General features: G+C 38.9%; 1 protein-coding gene across 2 annotated transcripts in view; it reads right to left on the bottom strand.

Moving 5' to 3' along the window:
• Positions 1-18,357, bottom strand: part of GLS (glutaminase) — a 65,548-nt gene extending 47,191 nt beyond the window's left edge. For both annotated transcript variants that reach the window (XM_080933471.1, XM_080933472.1), the window contains exons 1-3: positions 17,765-18,357; positions 4,763-4,859; positions 4,254-4,375 (exon numbers count right to left, since the gene is read on the bottom strand). In XM_080933471.1, the coding sequence (XP_080789597.1) occupies positions 4,254-4,375; positions 4,763-4,859; positions 17,765-18,153 (608 nt within the window). In that variant the 5' untranslated portion in view covers positions 18,154-18,357. The remainder of the gene's footprint in view (positions 1-4,253; positions 4,376-4,762; positions 4,860-17,764) is intronic.
• Between the last annotated feature and the right edge of the window lie 1,858 nt (positions 18,358-20,215).

Genomic DNA, 20,215 nt, shown 5'->3' with positions numbered 1-20,215 from the left:
ACCAATACTGTTTTCTTCTGAGAAAGATTAAGCCAAAAACGAATGTTTTAGTGTAACCTAATGAAGTTTGTGTGTCATTTTAAATTCTGATCTATAAACCATCTTAAGATTTCTGAGTGCCAGTAACTGGGTGTATTACGAAAGACAAATTACTACACAAGAACGTCAGGATGCAACACCAACTATAATAATATTTTAAAGCAAGTCCCATAATAAGATTTAAAAAAAAGGAAGAAATGTTAGAGTCAGACCATTGCTATGAGGTTATTATTGTGACTATATTCCTCACAGATAAATGATGACACTGTATTAGCATGTTCTGAGGAAAAAGAAAAACAATGGGCACTATTAATGATCTATTTCATCTTAAAAATGCCAATACCTTCTGAAGAATTTCCCCACTTCACAGACAAGCAAATGAAATTACAAGGCTGGGTAATACACTAATAAAATTATCACTGATTAAATATTTAATTTTAAATATCTCAAACAGCTTCTAAAATTCAATTTTCAAAAATCAAAGTTACAAGGAAATTATAACTAGCATACCTTTTTCAAATAAGAAAGCTTAAAGTAATTCCTAAAATGCACGACTTATTTTTAAAACAAATGCATTTTACTTTTAAGAAGTTACAAATAAAACATGAGAAATACAAGCAATTTTAAATTACCAACTCACTACCACCCGCCCCTCCAAACCCCAACCCACACTAATATTTTAAATGTTTAAAACTACTCAGGAGGCTAGAGAGATGGCTTAGTGGTTAAGAACAATGATTTCTCTTCCAGAAGACTTTGTTTTAATTCCCAGCACCCACAGGAGAGCTCACAGCTGTCTGGTCCATCAATCCCAGAGGATACAATGCCCTATTGGCCTCTACAGACACTGCATGCATGTGGTGCTCAGATATACAGCAGGCAGAACACCAAACACATAAATCTCAAAATAAAATAAACAAAACTGATCAGCACCTTTAAAAAGGGTTTATAGTCAACTGAACAGCACAAAGAACTTTGGGTATGGTGTTTGTTCCAGTATATTTGTAAAAATAACATAAAAATACTCTTAAATACTTAAGTTATCCTAAAAAAGACAATTTCAGCCTTCAGAAGACTCCAACTACACATAATGACGGTGTTCAAATAGTAAAGATTTTCGTGGAAACTATTTTAATATAGATGTCATCAGTGTACAAGAAGATAGAAGCTATTTATAGTGAATTCTGAGGAAAATACTCTTGGCTTTCCATGGGTAGACATGCTTCTGTGCTTTGTTCATCATTACATTCTTGACAATCAAGTCTTACAAATGCAATGCATATTAATGTATTAGAAAATTTCCTCACATATATTTTCACTAGTAAGTAATATCTAAGGTTTTAGAAACCAAATAATTACAAATGCAAACCATTTGCTGCCTCTAAATAAACAATTCTTAAAATATGGTCACACATAAAAAAGTTCTTATATTTCTATAGTTTAACAATAAATGAACAAGCAAAGAATTTGCTGTTAGTACAAATATTTTCTTCCTACTGTAACTCTAATGAATACTAATATAAAATGACTACAGACAGGCACAGGCAGTCTCCAACTCTCCAGTGTTACAGTGCATTTACCCATGCTTTAAAAAGTCACATACATACTGGCTTCTCACTTTGAGAAACCAAAATTATCTATCTCTATAATTACTTTTCTAAGAAAAAGGGAATTCCATGTTTTAAAAATCACCATTCCAGCAGCATGGAATGATACTGTTTATTTTTGGCAATCCCAATGAGGTAACGTCTTATACTTGAAATCAGAAGGATGTCTCTGGAGTCATCACCTTTCAAAGTGACCTGGAAAAGTTCCTAGTAAGAGGTTCTAAGTTACCTCATTGTAGAAATAAAAAGAACAACCCTTTGACTATGACCTGCTACAAAGACTGTGTTCCATGTCGAGTCAGGGACTGCCTACATTATAATCATAGTTTCTAAAACTTGAGTTTGTATCTAAAGTTATAGTAATTATTATAGATTAACTCAATTACAGTTTTATGATAGTTATTTCTTGGGTTCATAATTGACAAAGAACATTTAAATTGATTTTAATTTCATAATGAAACAATGCTCACGAAGCACATTTTAAAGGTTTAAATGTGCAAATTAGTGATTCCCTTAAAATTACAAAGCCAGTTCTCTATACCTATCATGCACAATCCCACCTACCATCAATTAACTCTACTCAGAGATAAACTAAAGTAACTGCCCAGAAGGCACCATAGTGAAGACCAAGTATGTTGCACAGATAGTTCAAGACAAATTCTTATTACAAAAGCATGAATAAATCCACAGGTGAATTCATTCCTTACATACACACACACAAAAACAAAACAAAACAAAACAGGTCAACAAACTTAAATTCCTAATACCAATTTCAAAGAAAGCATACTAGCTATACTTTAAAGTTGGCTGCATTATCAATGGGAGTAGCTCTTGGTCCTTCCAAGGCTCAATGCCCCAGTGTAGGAAAGACAGGAAGGGGTGGGGGGGCACCCTCATAGAAGTAGGAGGAGAGGAGATGAGATAAGGGGTTTATGGAGGGGAACCTAAAATAGGGGATAACATTTGAAATGTAAGTAAAATATAACCAAAAAAAAAAAAAAAAAAAAACTATAAAGCATTCTATTTCTTCCCCATGGGATACATTTGGTTAGAAATAGTCACACAAATTCCAATATAATGAAAAAAAATTACTTCTCTATTGTAAAAAATATTGTGTTATTCAAGGGTTAGCTTTCTGAATAATATTCTGTCACCTGATATTTAAAGGAGGAAAAAAAGAATTTGAAACATGACTTGAGCCAGGCAACTGAGTCACTATTTTAAAATATTCTGTGCAGTTCATTTTATACCTGAACTGAGATCTTGAGATAGATTCGTTCCGTTCAAGGTTACCATGGCAACAAGCCATTGTTTCCAAAAGTAATTTGACACATCTCAAGATTCTGGCCCTTCTGTATTCCAGCAAAAAGCTAAAACATGATAGTTAACTTAAGAAATGTCTTCAGTAGAGACAGCAAGGGCAAACTGCAATATTGCACATCAGAGATGTCCACCCCAGAGGAAACTTAATTTAGAATTTTAGGAAAAGTAGTAATTTAGAATTTTAGGAAAAGTAGTCTGTCAGGGCACAAACCATGCTGACGCTACATTTTATTTTATTATTTTAGATCTTCTGAAGTTCTTGAAAAAAATTCACATATAATTAGTGACATTTTTTTCTAGTTAAAATTAAAAGCAATAAAATATAAGCAGTAATCAATTGGAAAAAAAAAAAAAGTTGGCTGCATTAAGGAACCAAGAGCCTTAGTTCAAAATGGGCGGATATCTCACAAGCATGACAAAAACTTCAGGGAACCTTATTTAAATATTTATCCCTCCTAGGGACTCCAGGATATTCCTAGGAGAGAGCTAGAATAAATCATTCAATACACCAAAAAGATCATTAAATACCCACCCACCCACCACACACACACATTTAAAATAAATATAGAAATTCCTTAAGTCCACCTCAACTGAAACCTGTGGTTTAGGAAAACAAACAAACACTACTGTCTTATGGTCATTTATAACTTTACGCTGCTTTCTATGAACTAATAACTCAAAACAGTATTTGACTCTTTAGGGTCAATTTACAAACATGTTGACTAATGCTTAAATAAACTAGTACAAACACATAATGAAGATATGCTAATTCAACAATGTCAAAATGTTCTCATCCAACAAAAATCAAGATTTTAATCTTCAAAGTTATCTAAAGTTCTCACTATTTTACAAAAAAAAAAAAAGCCCCCAAACATTAATAAAAACACTTGAAAAAGAGATTCAGGTGATGCAAATACATAAATACAAGAACTAAGAACTGTCTGAAGTCCTTTCATAGACATCATCCAAATCACCAGATGGAAACAAACTACAGACTAAACTGAAAAAGTCAGTGAATCATGCAGACAGAATAGAACAGCCAAACAATATACTCTCAAGGCACAAAACGACAGTCATGGTTAACTTTCATTACAACTAATTTAAACCCAGTGTATAACAGAACCTCAATATAATTCATCACTGGTCTTCAAAGAAATAATAGTTACAAATCCCTTTCTCAGTTACACTGTAACACTGGTCTTTAAAAGGTAAAATTGTGTTTTAAAAGCAAAATCATCATACAGCATAGCAAATCACCATTAAAGGTTTGGCAGAAATGTTTACTTTTTAAAAAGATCTTTGTCTAGCATGACACCATCTGACGTTGTCTGAAGAGTTAATCTTAACATATCCATACACTCTTTCAACCTGGGATCAGATGTTCGCAATCCTGTAGATTTGAGTGCCTGTTTTTAAAAAAATAAGAGTTTGTAAATATATAGCGCAGATAATGTATATGCTTATTCCAACTATAAGTTTCATTCCTGTATATAAAAGTTTAATACTTGGTCATGTATGTGGTATTTGTATCACTATTATTCGCTTTCTGGACAAGTTTCTCATTGTTTCCTTTTCTTTTATTACCTCTGAGTGAGCATAATAAAAATTTGAAAACAAGAGAAACACTGTCACTCAGAACCTACAAGTCAGTAACTTTAAGACCGTATTTCAGTAATATTATATAATGAACTTAGTATTACTTCTTTGAAAATTGAGAGGAAAATATAAAAACTTACTGCAATAAACTTGTGTATTACTTCTTTGAAAACTGAGAGAAAAATATAAAAACTTACTGTAATAAACTTGTGAACAGGTATCTTTTCTTGTCCTTCTGCAATTGTATAAAACAGCAAATCTTCCAAGCTAGGTAACAGACCCTGTTTTATTTTACTAAAGGAAAAGAAAAAGAATACAAAATTAATCCTTGTGTGAATACTCTAATCATGCCCATTACTAAACAATCACTGTACCAGACGAAATGACACATTCATGAATACTATAACGATAATAAACAATGGTTCACCAAAATCAAATCAGGTGGAGCTGCGTTTGGAGAAGAGGAGTTGAATCTAAATCTTGAAGATGTTCAAGCTCATAACTTAGGGAAAGTTGGAGAGATCATTGTCACCAAACATGATGCCATGCTTTTGAAAAGAAAAGGTGGCAAAGCTCACTTTGAAAAACGTATTCAAGAATTTACTGAGCAGCTAGACATCACAACTAGTGATCATGAAAAGGAAAAGCTGGACGAGTGACTTGCTAAACTTTCAGATGGAGTGGCTGTGTTGAAGGTTAGAGGGACAGGTGATGAAGTGAATGAGAAGAAAGACAGTTACAGATGCTCTCAGTGCTACAAGAGCCACAGTTGAAGAAGGCATTGTTCTAGGACAAGGCTGGGCTCTGCTTCAGGGCATCCCAGCCTTGGATTCATTAAAGCCTGCTAATGAAGATCAGAAGATAGGCATAGAAATTATTAAAAGAGCACTTAAGATTCCTGCAATGATGATTGCTAAGAATGCAGGTGTTGAAGGATCGTTGATAGCTGAGAAAATCCTGCAGAGTTCCTCAGTAGTTGGTTATGACGCCATGCTTGGAGACTTTGTGAAGATGGTGGAAAAGGGAATCATTGCGCTCACAAAGGTCATAAGAACTGCTTTACTGGATATGAGGCCTCCTTTCTAACTACAGCCGAAGCCGTAATGACAGAAATTCCTAAAGAAGAGAAGGACCCTGGAATGGGTGCAATGGGAGGAATGGGAGCAGGTATGGGAGGTGGCATGTTCTAACTCCTACTAGAGTAGTGCTATGACCTTATCAATGAACTGTGACAGGAAGCTCAAGGCAGGCTCCTCACCAATAACTTCAGAGAAGTCACCTGAAGAAAATGACTGAAGAGAAGAAGGCTGGCTAATCACTGTAACCATCAGTTACTGGCTTCCTTTGACAATACATAATGGTTTACTGCTGTCATTGTCCATGCCTATAGGTAATTTATTTTGTATTTTTGAATAAAGACATTTGTACACTCCTGATGCTGGGCCCAAGAGCTATATACCAGTGTCCTGTTTTCAACTTAAATCACTGAGGCATTGACTGTTCTGTTAGCATCGGGACTGTAGTGCTGTTTCACCACATGAGAAGTTCAGAAGCAGCCTGTCTGTGGAGAGTGGAAGTAATTGTGTACAAAAGAGAGAAGTATCCAATTATGCGACAACCTTTGTGAAATAAATTTTTGTTTAAGTTAAAAAAAGAAAAAAGAAACCACACTGGAAAAGTTAAAAAAAAAAAAAAAGCATTTTGTAGTTTTCAATGTCAGGTCATTTTTATTTTCATATATATATGTAATTTTAAATCTAAGTTCTACTTATAAAAAATACAGTATGTCTCCTTCTAAAGTCTGGTTTATTTCACTTCACATAATGATTTCCAGTAACATGTATTTTTCTTTAAATGACTGTAAATAATTTCACTGTATTTACAGCTCAATAAAATTCCACATATATATATATACACCCACAACATTCTTTTTACCTAACTGACAGTCATCTACTCAGATACAATTTCTAGCTATTTTGACTACTATAGCAATAGAAAACAAGTGTGTGCAGGCATATCTGTGGTTTCGTGACCTAGAGCCCTAAACGGAGGAATGACACTTCTTTCAAGTTTCAGTCTTTAGAGGAGTTGCCATACCAATTTCCGTAAAGCCTACACAAGTCTTTATTCCCACCATCAATAAAAAGAGTTCTCTTCCCCCACATTCTCACTTGTATATGTCGTCTCTTTTTTGATGATAGCTATTCTAATATAGTGAGATGGAATCTCAAAAGCATTTACAATTTACACTTCTCTATTAGTTCCTTTCCATTTTGAGACAAGGAGTCAACTGTAGCTCAGGCTGGCTTTGAACTTGGGGTGATCCTATGTGAGCCTCCCAGGGCTTGGCTTGTAGTTCTTAGTTATGCCTTCCTGAGACCTGTGATTGTCTTTGTAATATTTATGTCAGTGATTGATAACTGGAATAGTGGAGTATAGTTTCAGTTTCTGAGACCTCTTCCTCCAAAGACATTAAATTGGTGTGTGATAATTTGTTTACTTAAAGACTGTTCAATACATAGGAAAAATTGCTTCTCTGTTTAGAAGTTTGGTTACTCTTAGCATATTTTTGTTTCATTGGTTATTAAGCATTTCTGGTAAATTTTTCTTCTAATACTCTATGATCTATGGAGTTTTGTTTTTATGCAAGCATATATTGCTTTAGAAATAACAAAAGAGATCTAGAGAAATGACCCAGGGGTGAAGAGCATTTGGTTATTCCAGAAGACCCAGGTTTGGTTCATAGCACCCAGGTGAAGAAGCTCACAACTTCTATAACCCCAGGTCTCTGACATCTGATGCCCTCTTCTGGCCTTTTCAGGCACTTGCACATAAAGGAGAAGTGCAACTACATTAACTGTACATGGAGTGCTTACTTACATTCTGTTAGAAGTGTTCTAAAAGTGTTGGGTGTATAGAGTTAGCTGTCTTTATGACAGCTTTCTGAGGTAGACATTATATCCTCCTTTCTCTGAACTGTAGAAACTTTAAATAGCCCATAGATCACATACTTAGTATTAGTAGTCAGGGTTCAAAAACTTGTCTATGTTTCTCCTAGATCTTACCACTAGGGTCATTATTTGAATATTTTGTAGAGATACATCAAGTGTTGACTCCTACCTGAACATCTCCTGGGTGATTAAACTGGAAGATGCTTGATAGAAAAGATACTAACTCTAGCATATAGTTAAAGCATTAGCTGTCTGTTGTCAATCAAAATATCAAAACCCGAAAAAGTTTAGCTTTAAAATGAAACTGGGAAACTGTAATTGTGTATACAGAATCATGATATCTCTTATTCTGCACAAACTTGAATTTAGAGTGAGTGTATCAAAGACTTAAGACCCAAAACTTTGAAACTGCTAGGGAACAACTAAGCATGAGCACAGTCAAGTGCTTTCTGAATAGGGCTTAAATTGAAAAATGTGATTAGGTGTAAATACGCTTTTGCAGAACAAAAGAAAAATAGTTCAAAGGAGTCAAGAGATAGCCTACAGAACAGAAATAGAAACCTTGCCAACTATACATGAAGTAGGATACTACACCTAAGACGTATGAAGAACTGCAGGACTTCTATACTAAAACCCAAACCGTGTAATTAGCAAATGACAGTGACTGAAGAAATAAGATAACTAACAAATACTTGTAAAAATGTTTACCATTTTTAACAAATAGAGAAATGCAAATTGCAAATGCTTTTGAGACAAGCCATGGGAATGTGACAACATAACACACATCACAGTCAGTACAGAGGCTCAGCTCAGGAGTTACAAAGCTATTGGAGCAGGCCGCTGGCTTATGAACTGCTTGCTGTCAGTGTGAGCAAGTCAAGAGAAAACACACACACCTGAGTTACAGAACCAAGATAAACCTCCACTGCAACTATTCCATACAGGAGCCTAGCATGGGGGCCGGGCCCTCTGAGAGGCCCAACAAGCAGCTGGCAGCTGACTGAGACAGAAGCAGATTCTTACACCGAACCAATGGCCTAAAGTCGGGGACCCTGTGGTTAAATTAGGGAAAGGCTGAAAGAAGCTGAGGAGGGCGACCCCATAAGAAGACCATCAGTCTCAACTAACCTGAACCCCTGAGATCTCTCAGACACTGAGCCAGGCAGCATAAACCAGCTGATGTGAGGGCCCGGTCTGCCTCAGTGAGAGAAGATGCACCTAACTCGAGAGACTTGAGGCGTCAGGGAGTGGGGAGGGACATGGGGGGTGTGGGAACATCCTCTTGGAGATGGGCTGGGGTGTAGAGGAATGGCATGAGAAACTGTTGGAAGGCTGACCAGGAGGGAATAACGAATGGACTGTAAAAAAAACTAATAATAATAATAAAGAAAAAAATGGAAAAGGCAGACCAATCACTCTGCCTATCATAACTCATAAATATATAGGAAATATATATATTTCAGAAAAGAAAAAAAAAGAATTCTCATGTTTAATATCAATTCTAGATTAGTCACAAAAGCAATTTTCATGGGTAAATTATGCAAATTATTTTTCTTAAAAAATAACAAATCATGTCTGTTGATAACTGTTTTATATTATTGAAAAGACTTTTTCAGATGTCTAAATACATAAAAACACACATACATACCTGTTATAAAAGACAGTAAAATAGCTGATTCACAAGTATTTACATTTATACATAAAACAATTTCTCCTAAAAGAAATATTAATATTGCATCATTATTACCTATACTTGTTTTCAAAACACTGCTATACCAACCTTTAAGGTTTTAAAACAAAGTTTTAATGAGTGCAAATAGGCATGGGGCATGAGGAAACCAGAAACAACTTTCAGGAGTCAGCTATCTCCTTACACGTGGGCTCCAATGATTCTACAAGTGTCTGCGCTCGAGTGGCATGTGCTTTCATCAGCTGAGCCAGCACCTCACCTCATTGGCCCCAATTAAAACAAAAACAAAAAGACAGAAAAAAACCATAAAAGTATATTTATCACACTAGTATGTTTTAAAAATTAACCTTTATAAAAATCTAATGTCATATCTTGACCTAACTTTGACCTTAGACAACTTTTAAAAAAGTCTACAAATTTTCATAATTAATAACTAAAAATTATTTACAAACTGTGCTAAGTGTTTTATAAACATTCTAATTTAATTACTGATCTGGTAACAGAAATAATTCTGGTACTAAAGAAACTTACTTGCTGATACTGTTTTGTCTCCACAGATGGAGAAAGAAACTAAGCTCAAAGGGGTTAAGAACTGTCTCAAAGCTGCACAACAGCAGAAATGAATTCTGAATGTCTGCTTTGCTGAATCTGAGACCTGCACTACTAATCCTCTGACTACCTAGTTACTCTTACAAGCTACATGTTTTCTAGGTTTTATCCTGATCTAATAGCCTTAAACGAGAGTTTAATAATACTGATGACCCAATATTTAAAGAAAAACTGAACCAGCTGTTAAAATCAGCAGATAATAACATACCAATTATTTACAGAAAGTGGTCTGTCAGATAAAACTTTAGATAATGATAGTTTATCACTTTAAAAACTGCAGAATAAGCTTTCTTTATTTATCACACCAGTAAATGGTATTTACTTTGCCTAAAAGCTATGTAAATAACATGAATTATATACTTCTTTCACCTTTGGTACATAGTAAAAGGGAATTTTTAAATGGCTCTTTATGAGCATAATTTAGCAAAGTGAATAAATATTTTCCTTGCTTAAAAGAAAAGAAACTAATTTGTATCCATAAGAGGAAAAATTTAAGTCATGCCCTAAGATACATGGTCATAAAATTGTCAAGACTGGTATAGTAGCTCTTACCTGTAAACTCAGGAGGCCAGAGAAAGCAGGATTCTAAGTTCAAGGCCATTCAAAGCTACATAAGGCTACAGAGCAAGTCTCTGTCAAAAATCAAAAAGCAAAAAAAATCTACCCATAGAAGTTATCATAGCTTGAACCAAACACATTTTCCCCAAACTTTCAAGAAAGCAGGAATGGCACCAAAGTCTCTCTTACATTGTTCTGTTTTCTTCTTCCCTAAGGCATCACCCTATGTGGTCATAGCCATGCATTTTGTTATTAGAATTCAAAAGCTAAAAACCTGTTTTAGAAGCTATATGCTAGATGACTATTTCTTTTCTGCCTTATCACTGTTTCAGCTGTTCACACAAACCTAGAGTCACCTGGGAAGAGGGACCCCTGAAGATCACAGCATATTGTTCTGTTGTCATGTCTGAGACATTCCCTTAGTTTTTAGTTAAACTAGGAGGTTCCAGCCCAGAAAGGCCTATCTGTCCCATGGCAAGAGGACATGCATCTTCTCAGAAATGTACCTGAGCAATCCAGTAGGGTTCCTGTTGTTTCTGTGTTAACTCTGGCCTTAATCTATAAGAATAAATAGAACCTTTTTATTTCCTCCCCAATTTCGTTTTGGTTATGGTGCTGTGTGGGCTAGTTATATGTCAACTTGACATAAGCTAGAGTCATCTGGGAAGCAGAAACTTCAACTGAGAAAATGCCCCCCACCAGATTGGCTGGTGGCCAAGCCTATGACACATTTCTTGATTAATGATTGACGTGGGAGGGTCTAGACTACCTAGGCATGTGGTCTTGGATGCTATCAGAAAGCAGGCTGATCAATCCACGAGGAGCAATCTAGTAAGCAGCACTCCTTCATAGACCCTGATCAGTTCCTGCCCTCACTCCCCATGATGATGAATATGAGGAATAAACCCTTTCCTCCCAAGTTGCTTTTGGTCATGGTATTTTATCACAACAAAAACTTAACTGAAGAAATATGTTTATCACAGCAACAGAATCCAAACAAAGAACTGTTAAAACAATCTTTTACAAAGCAAGGAGATTATGTTAAACTAAAGCCAGGGTTTCACTGCAGTCACTTTGGCACCACCACAGTTGACTTATTCAGAACTAAATTATAGGGAGAAGTTAAGAAAATTAGACTTCGGGTATACATAAGGGAAAATCAAACTGCTCTGAAAACGTAAGGAGCAGCTCTTTTCCTCTTGTCAAAGTATTTAGATGGAGGTAACGACCAACCTTTACAACATGTAATATAAGTGGGGTAAAAGCAGAGGCTGGGGAGATGGACTTTTAAAGTCTCTCCTAACCCTAAAAAAGACCAATTAGTTCAATAAAGTGTTCCACTAAACTATTAATAAGGGGGCAGGAGGTGTTTGTGTGTGTGCTATAAACTTGGTTAGGTGATTTATTCTTCTGGGGTATTTTGTGAAATACACAAGGTAAGGTAGAATTAAGTGATCTCATTTTCTCCTTCTAATTGTTAATGAATTGATATGTGTATTTTGTTATAATTTAAAAATTGAGTATAGATGGTAACAATCAAGGAGGATTGTCAAAATGAAGAGGGTAAAATTAATATGCCAAGAAAACCAATATTAAAAAGAAGCAGAATCATAGTTCCAGAGAATCCTTTACACTGAAATACACTTTAGTGCAAAATAAGTAAATTACAATAGTGTACAGAGGTGAATTAGCTAACCGCTTTGCTCCTGGTAGGTCACTCCCACACTCCCTGCACCCACCCAGCTCTCAGGATTCAAGAAACACACACACACACACACACACACACACACACACACACACACACACACACACACACCACATTAATTTTGATATGCCATGGCTAGCTTAAGAGCTGGGCACTTTTAATCCTTCCCTCTGCTAGCAAACACTCACCTTTGGTACTCCTGAGTTAACATCTTTTAAAATCTGTATTTCATCTCTGGTTCCCTCATGTTGCTACTTTCCCTGATTCTCACTTGTGGGTGGGCCTTTAGGTCTGGTCTTCTTCCCCATCAAGGGATCTCTGCTTCCTTCCTCTCTCCCAGTTCCTAGCCCGCACCAATCTTAACACCCAACCTCAGCCTACCTGCCCAACCATTGGCTGTTGGCTCTTAACTGACTGATCAAAAACTAATTGGAGACAAGGACCTTCAGCATTTGGACACTTAGATTCCTGATTTTGAGGGCTGGATCAATTCAAAGCAGTAGAACCAATCCCCAAGAGTCATGGTCACTCCTCTCTATAAATAAAGTTTGCAGCACTAGAAAACAGAAACACTATTTACACTATTGATAACCAGTTTGTACCACAGCTGACCTGAGAAGTTCTAAGAAAGGGAGAATCCCAGAAAACTGGGACTCCACAGTATCCTGCCTTTAACAGGAAGTACGAGTTTGTGAGTTTATCTACGTGAGCATGAGTTCATGCATGTACAAGTGCCTGCAGAGGCCAGAAGTAGGCGTTGGGTCTCCTGGATATGACATGGATCTGAACTATGATCCTCCGAAACAGCAGTACATATTCTTAACCACTGAGTCAACGCTACAGCCCTGAACTGTAAATGTTAACCTTTAGAAATGCAAAGTAGATGCAATTCAGAGGATCATAAAAGTATCTGCCACCTATCTCAAAAGCTGTTATTATCCAACACCAAAATATATTATCTACATCCTAAATTTCATTTCCAGTATTATTTGAAGTACATATTATTAAATCCTACTTTGAAATTCAATTCTCACAAAAAACAATGCAATAGTTTTTGTGTGCCTCATGTTCCATTTATTAAAAAGAGGAACTATGAAAATATGCCATACCATACCATTTGAAGCTAGGTGAAATAACTTTTGTGTGAACTTTATTTTTAAGTTTAAATACTCTTCTGTACTTAAAAGCGCATTATTTGAATGCCATACTTCGTGGAGACATGCAAACATAGTTACTGCATAAGTGGCATTAATTTTTTTAGCAACTACTAAACTGTTCTCTAAAACAGTGAACAAATTTATACTTTTATATCAGCAATGCAAGATGTCCTATCTTCTAACACCTTGGGATCATCTCACTTAACACCTGTAAAACTGACAGAGGAAGATGGTCTCATGACTATTTTTTCCCAAGGTAATCTGGATTTACTGTCTTTTTTTTTTTTTTTTAATTGGATATTCTCTGTATTTACATTTCAAATGCTATCCCCTTTCCCTAAACTCCCATCCCCTCTTCCCCTCCCCTTGCCTCCATGAACGTGCTTCCTCTCCCAACCATTCTCTCCCACCTCAGCACCTTGGCATTCTCCTAAACTGGGAAAATGAGCCTTCACTGGATCAAAGGCCTCTCCTCCCACTGATGCCAGACAATGCCATCTTCTGCTACATATGCAACTGGAGCCATGGGTCTCTCCATATGTACTCACTGGTTGGTGTTTTAGTCCCTGGGAGCTCTGGAGGGTTTAGTTGGTTGATAATGTTGTTCTTCCCATGGGGTTACAAACCCTTTCAGCTCCTTCATAGGTGTCCCTATGTTCAGTCTGATGGTTAGCTGCAAGCATCCTTCTCTGTATCAGTATGACTCTGCCAGAGCCTCTGAGGAGGCATCCATATCAGGCTCCTGCCAATAAGCACTATTTGGCATCAGCAATAGTGCTTGGATTTGGTGGCTGCTTATGGGGTATATTTCTAGGTGAGGCAGGCTCTGAATGATCTTTTCTCTCATGACTATTTTAATAAAATATTTTCAACATTGCACCTTAAAAAAGGAATGTCTTATAAAAAGTACATATCTACTAGCATTTCAACCTAATCCTTTTTGCTAATAAATGCAAAAATCAAAGGTAATTTAATGTACACATACATACCAGTTTTTTCTAAGGATCATTTACTAAAAGATATTTCTGGGCTTTGCTGAAATTAAGAATGTCACACCTAACAGAAGGTTATAAGTCTGGTTTCTTTTTAAATTTCTGTTAAGCAAACATGCAAGTTAATCAAAGCTCTTAATGGCACAGCATATTTGTACTGACAATGTTCATTCTAGGCCATGTTAGTTTTCTGAAAAGGATTCCCTACCTTAAGATTCTAAATTCAATTTCACAACTAGGAAAAAAAATGATGAATCTGGAAATGTCAAGTCACGTCATGTATATAAGACAGCTTGTCTAACAGAAACTAAGGTAGTATCTGTACAAAGACAGAATCAAATCTAAAGGAAAGAAAGCCCTGTTAAGAAGGTAAAGACCTCAGTAAGGAAGGAAACCCCAAAGTGGCCAAGAGAGCAGGGAGAACTGTTTTAAAATGAAGGAAACAAACAAACAAACAAAACAAGTCAGACTGGTTTTAATGATGGAATGAACGATGACAAAGTGAGGTAAGAATCCGGCAGACGCCTGAGCAAAGATCATTCTGCTTATCTTCAGTTATTAACGAGCTACTCACGGAACAGCCTATCACACTGAGGGACAATACTGTAAGGTGGTACTCCTTCAGAGTTTTATACGTTTTTGGAAAAAGATAATAAGTAGACAAGCTGATCACATTTCAACGTCTACAACTTAAGGTAAGATTAATAGAACTGAGAGAAGTGGAATGAATGAGAGCACTGTGGTTGATAAGCAGCAAGTCTACGCTGACCTAACTTCCTAGCAAAGTTTAAAAATGTAAGCTGCTCACTCACATAGTTTAAAGTAAGATGTGTTTCTCTCAAGAGAAACTTTCTCTGGGAACACAAATAGACACAAGCCTGAAATCCAAAGGTCAACACACCCATAACAGGTTTTTAGAGTAAAAGAAATTGTTATTTAGTGAATAAAGCTATGTCGTTTTTCAACACATGCCCACTGTACAAAACAGCAGCTCTTAATTTTCACAGACTACTTCTTAGTAAGACTATAAAACCTGGCAGTCCGATGGCTGCAGAAGGAGAATGCTCCAGAGGCTGAGCATTTAGAAAGGGATAACTGGATCAAAGAGGAGCTGACCTCCTAGCCTAGGTGAGAAGCACAGAAAATGAAAGCGTTCAAAATACTTTACTTTTGAAAAACAGATCAAACAGAAACTTCAACAAAATTATAATATTTTTTCCTATCTTCATTTTACATACATTTATGACAGTTGTAGCTTGAACCAAATCCTTGATTGAAAGCTCTCAGGACTATCATCCTTTCCCAATTGTTTCTGAGCCTGTTCATTTATCTAAATTTTGGTGCAAACGAAAACAAACACACACACACACACACACACACAGGTCTAGTCCCTTAACTAAGGTAAATAAGGTTATCTTTTGACACTTAACACTCCCCAGGAATCTGAGCAAATCTGGGGAATTCCCTCCCTAAACTGGATTCTTGGGCTGGGCAAGATGAGGGGAACAGAGCATTAACCAAAATAGCATTCCTAAGTTACTACTTTGAGATGCTTTATTAATAATACTAATAGGACAGGTGATGGAACCAGAAACAAAACTTCTGGGTAAACAAAACTTCATTTTCCCATCTGGTTTTTTTTTTTCTTTTTAAAAAGGACACTAGTGTGCTCGCTTCGGCAGCACATATACTAAAAAAAAAAAAAAAAAAAAAAAAAAAATTGGAATGATACAGAGAAGATTAGCATGGCCCCTGCGCAAGGATGACACGCAAATTCGTGAAGCGTTCCATATTAAAAAAAAAAAAAGAAAAAAAAAGGACACTAGAATAATTGGGAAAACAAAAACAAAACAAAACAAAACAAAAAAAAAACCCACGGAATCAAAATACTTTAATAAAAAGCACCTCCCATCCTGCAGCCTGGGTATTAAGTGAAAACATGGTTTGTTCCATAAGCCTGGTAAACCAAATGAAGGTAAGGTCAAGGTAAAGCATTTAACTAAACAAACATAATACATATTCTATTTTCTAAAACATTAAAGGTGCAAATTTAACCAAACTACAGGTTTTTAAAACAAAGCCAGAGTGCAGGAAGTGGCACATGCCTTTATTTATCTCAGCACTCTGGAAACAGAGGCAGGCAGATCTCTTAGGTGGAGGCCAACCTGGTCTACATAGTGAGTTTCTGGGCAGCCACAGCTTCACAGAGAAATCCTGTCTTGAAAACAAAACAATGACATCAAAAGGGATTTGAGTCATTTAATCCAACACATGCAATAATGTGTCCATGATCACAAAGCTAGTTTGTGGTACAAATTCACAGAATACCATCATTAAGTGTTTTTTTCTTATTATTAAAGTTTTTTTTTGTTGTTGTTTTGTTTTGTTTTAAATAGCATTTCTTTTCACTCTGGGAAAATGACCAGGAATGTTTTAGGAAGGTACCATATCAATTGCAGGAAACATTAAGCAGGCCTGATATTGAAGTCATAAAATTCACACTTTCTGTTTGACTTAAGCTACTGTGCAGAGCTGTTAGAGAAGTAAGATGCAAAACCGGATAGGATACACTATGTCAGTATGAAAAGTGAGAAAAACAGGGTACAGAAAAAGCCTAAAAAAGTCAGTGTCTTCCTACTTGGGAAAACTATTTATATTACACAAAAGCACTCAGCAAACTGTCATACTTAAGAAAAGTCTATTTTGTTTTTCAGGCTAAATTCCCACGATTTATACACAATGAGCCAACCCCAAATTATACACAACCAATCCCCAAAACTACTTGGGTTTTTGTGTATTTTATGTCACACCACCTTTGTGCTTAAAAAAAAAAAAAAAAAAAAAAAAACACAAACATTTCTTTTCTTTAAAATTTCGTCCTCCTCACAAAAGACATCAGACAAGCCATCGCTGGTGCCTGTAGGAACAGGTGGTCCATGCTGCGTGCTTCGTCCTCTAGGTCACATGTCCCTATTCCGCCTAATCTCATTTCTGAAGCATTATTTCCGGTGGCCCAGATGGCACTACGCACGCCAAAAAAAAAAAAAAAAAAAAAAAGAAAGAAAGAAAAAAAAATCCACCCCAGAAGGATTAAGAACCCTGGGCCACATCTGGCATCCAGTGGGATGGTGGCAGAGGCTTATGGACTCGGGGAATTGCGGCCTGGCAAAAGGTGAGTCGGGAAGATAGAGGCTCCGTTCTACGCCCAGCTCCTCAATGTCACTCGGGAGAGATGGAGGCTCGTGTGGCATCACCCTCACCCTCGCAGAGCCGGGGCGTTGAGCCCGCGGCGCGGTCCGGCAGCAGCCTCTGCCCGGCGGAGGCTGCAGCAGGCAAGACCCTCCCCGGGCTCACCCCGGGGCGACTCGCGCCTGCAGCGGAGGGGAAGTGTGAGCAGGCGAGGGGCGCGGGCGGGGCCGGGCCTAATCACATGGCGCAGCCGTCGCAGGCCGCCTGGCATCGCTTTCTTTCTCTTCTGAGAACCTCCGCTGCCCTGCAGCACCGCCGCCGCCCACCGCCTCACCCACGCAAACTCACTTGTCGCCCGCGGCCACCATCTCCTTGCCCTCGCTGTTGCCGAAGGCGTTCGTCTCCCCCGTGCTGTCCTTGGGGCCCGGGACTGCGGGTGGCGACGCCCCTGGTTGCTGCTGCTGCGGCGGCGGCGTGCCCCCCTTGCCCAGCTCCTGCAGGATCTCCGAGGGCGAGCTGGACAGGCCGCCCGAGCCGGGGCCCTTCGCGCGGCCGCCCCCGCCCCACCACGGGTGGAGTCGCGCAGCGGCCACTAGGCCAGCCGCCGGCCGGCTCCCGCCCCGGGGGCGCCGGCACAGCGTGCCGAGGGGCTGCGCTCGCCGCAGGACGGCTCCGACGGCGGCGGGCGGCCTCAAGAGCAGCTCCCGGAGCATCGCCGAGCCTCGCAACCGCATCATGCTGCCGGCGCCCGCTCGTCAGGAAAGGATGCTCGGCGCGTGGGCGTCCGCTCTGCTCCCGGAACGGCGTCCCGCGCGGCCAGGGAGAGGACAGAGAAGAGGGAAAAGTCCGCGGCGGGGTGTGGTCCCTGCTCCTCCTCCGCCTCCTCCGCCTCCGCCGCCGCCGCCGCCGAGCCTGCCACCAGCCGAAGTTCCTCTGGCCGCCGCGAGCTCCGCACTGAGACGGACGCGCAGGGGAGGGCTGGAGACATACCGCGCTCACCAACCGAGGGCGGGAGGACGCCAACGGCCCGCCTCCTACGCGCCCCTCCATTGGTTCAGCCTGCCGACCTCTCTTTTGATTGGCCAGTGCATCAGTCAAATTCGTCTCCGCGCCCGTGCGCAGTCCCGCAGGGTCCTGGAGGGCGGGGAGAAGGACGACTGACGTGTGTCAGCCCGGCCAGCCAGCAGCTCTTCCCCTCGCCTCGGGCCACCTGAGGCCACGCTGGGAGAGGACCGGTGGCTCCGGGAGTCTGGCCATTCACCAGGCAGGTGCGCTCCAGGGAAGCACGTCCTCGAGCTATTGAGGAAGCTAGAGTGCGCCAGTCCGGGCCTGCCAGGGCTGGAGGGAGGCCGGCGGTGGCAGATCGCTTGGTCCAAGCCAACTGCTCGCCCCCTCGGCTAGGGGAATGTGTCCGCCCTTCTGAAGGCATCGGTCCTGCCAAGGCCGCCCTGACAAGCTTCATCCCTCTCCCAAATGTGCTTAAAACTTTCCATGGTTGGCTACTGCCCAGAAACGAAATGTTTTGGAAAAAATGAGCAAAATCCTTTCAGCTATGCAACTTGAGACATTTAGAACGTTTGAGCGTAGGAACAACGAAGAAAGGAGAAAAAGCCAGAGTAAGGGTGGATCTCTTTTATCATCATCTACACGATTTCTCCGATTTTTTGAACAGCTATTATTTCATTAGTGCTAGTGGACTTGAAAGCAAAATACTGCAGATCCTTTTTCTATTTTAAAAGCTGTTTTAGATGTTTTAGATGATGGATGTTCAGCCCATCATCTCTTCATCCATCTATCCTTTTAGATCTGGGCATCACATATTTGCCGAACCTGTACACACATTCCACTCAAGAATAAAAAATGTTGTTAAAACGTTTCCTAAAACAAATAGGCTTAAGTGCGTAGATGCACCGAAGTTAGGATATTTGTGAGATGGGGAGGGTGTAATTCATCAGATTTATTAATCCAGTGAATCTGTAAATGTTGAACTATATTAGTAACCAATGAATCTAACAGTACCTACATGTTATATTACATACAGGTTTGTCATATTCAAGTATTTTTCCAACATGCTCTTTAGATAGAAAAATGTGAGGGAAATGACCTTGTAGACAAAAAAACAGAATTGTGAATTACTTGTGTGACTTTTATTATTGCTGAAGGTGAACTTGTCAAAAATATTAACATTAGTGAATCAAAGTTATGGTGTTTTTAGGGAAAACATCACATCCTGGGGGGAGAGATAGCAAATGTGGCCCTTAATAATATCTAATTTTTTCTTTCACTGACGTTTGAGTGGCTTCCAAACCTTAGTGTGGTTCAGTTTCTTAAAAACGACTAGTTTTCAGTTTTTACTGCCTCTCTTCTCCTTTTTCCTGGTTTCGCCCCTTGCTCAGTGAAATGACTTCTGATATTAAAGGTTTAAACATTTCCTAGTATATTTAACAATCAGGAACGATAGAGGAGCTGCCTACTCAAGCATGAGGACCTACAGTACGTCAGATCCCAGGTTCTTACCCACAAACCACGCCTGGAGTGGGGAGACCAGTGGATCCCTAGGGCCCAGAGCTAGCCATGCAAGCAGAGCTGGTGAATTCCAGAACCTCCGACTGCCTCACAGAGGAGAGTGTGCTGCATACAAGTGTGTGCATGCACCCCATAGACAGACAGAAAAGGGGGAAAGATTAAAGAAAAGGCACTTACTAGTAGATTATTTTTAGAGTTTCTACTTTTCAGAATGAACGGACAATGAAGGGCCAGTGTTACTCTAGCATTCAGAAGACCTGAGTTTACTAAGAT

Source organism: Micromys minutus, assembly GCF_963924665.1.
Source record: "Micromys minutus genome assembly, chromosome: 19".
Taxonomy (NCBI): domain Eukaryota; kingdom Metazoa; phylum Chordata; class Mammalia; order Rodentia; family Muridae; genus Micromys; species Micromys minutus.
Note: the sequence above shows the minus strand (reverse complement) of the source record. Positions and strands in the feature narration are given on the sequence as shown.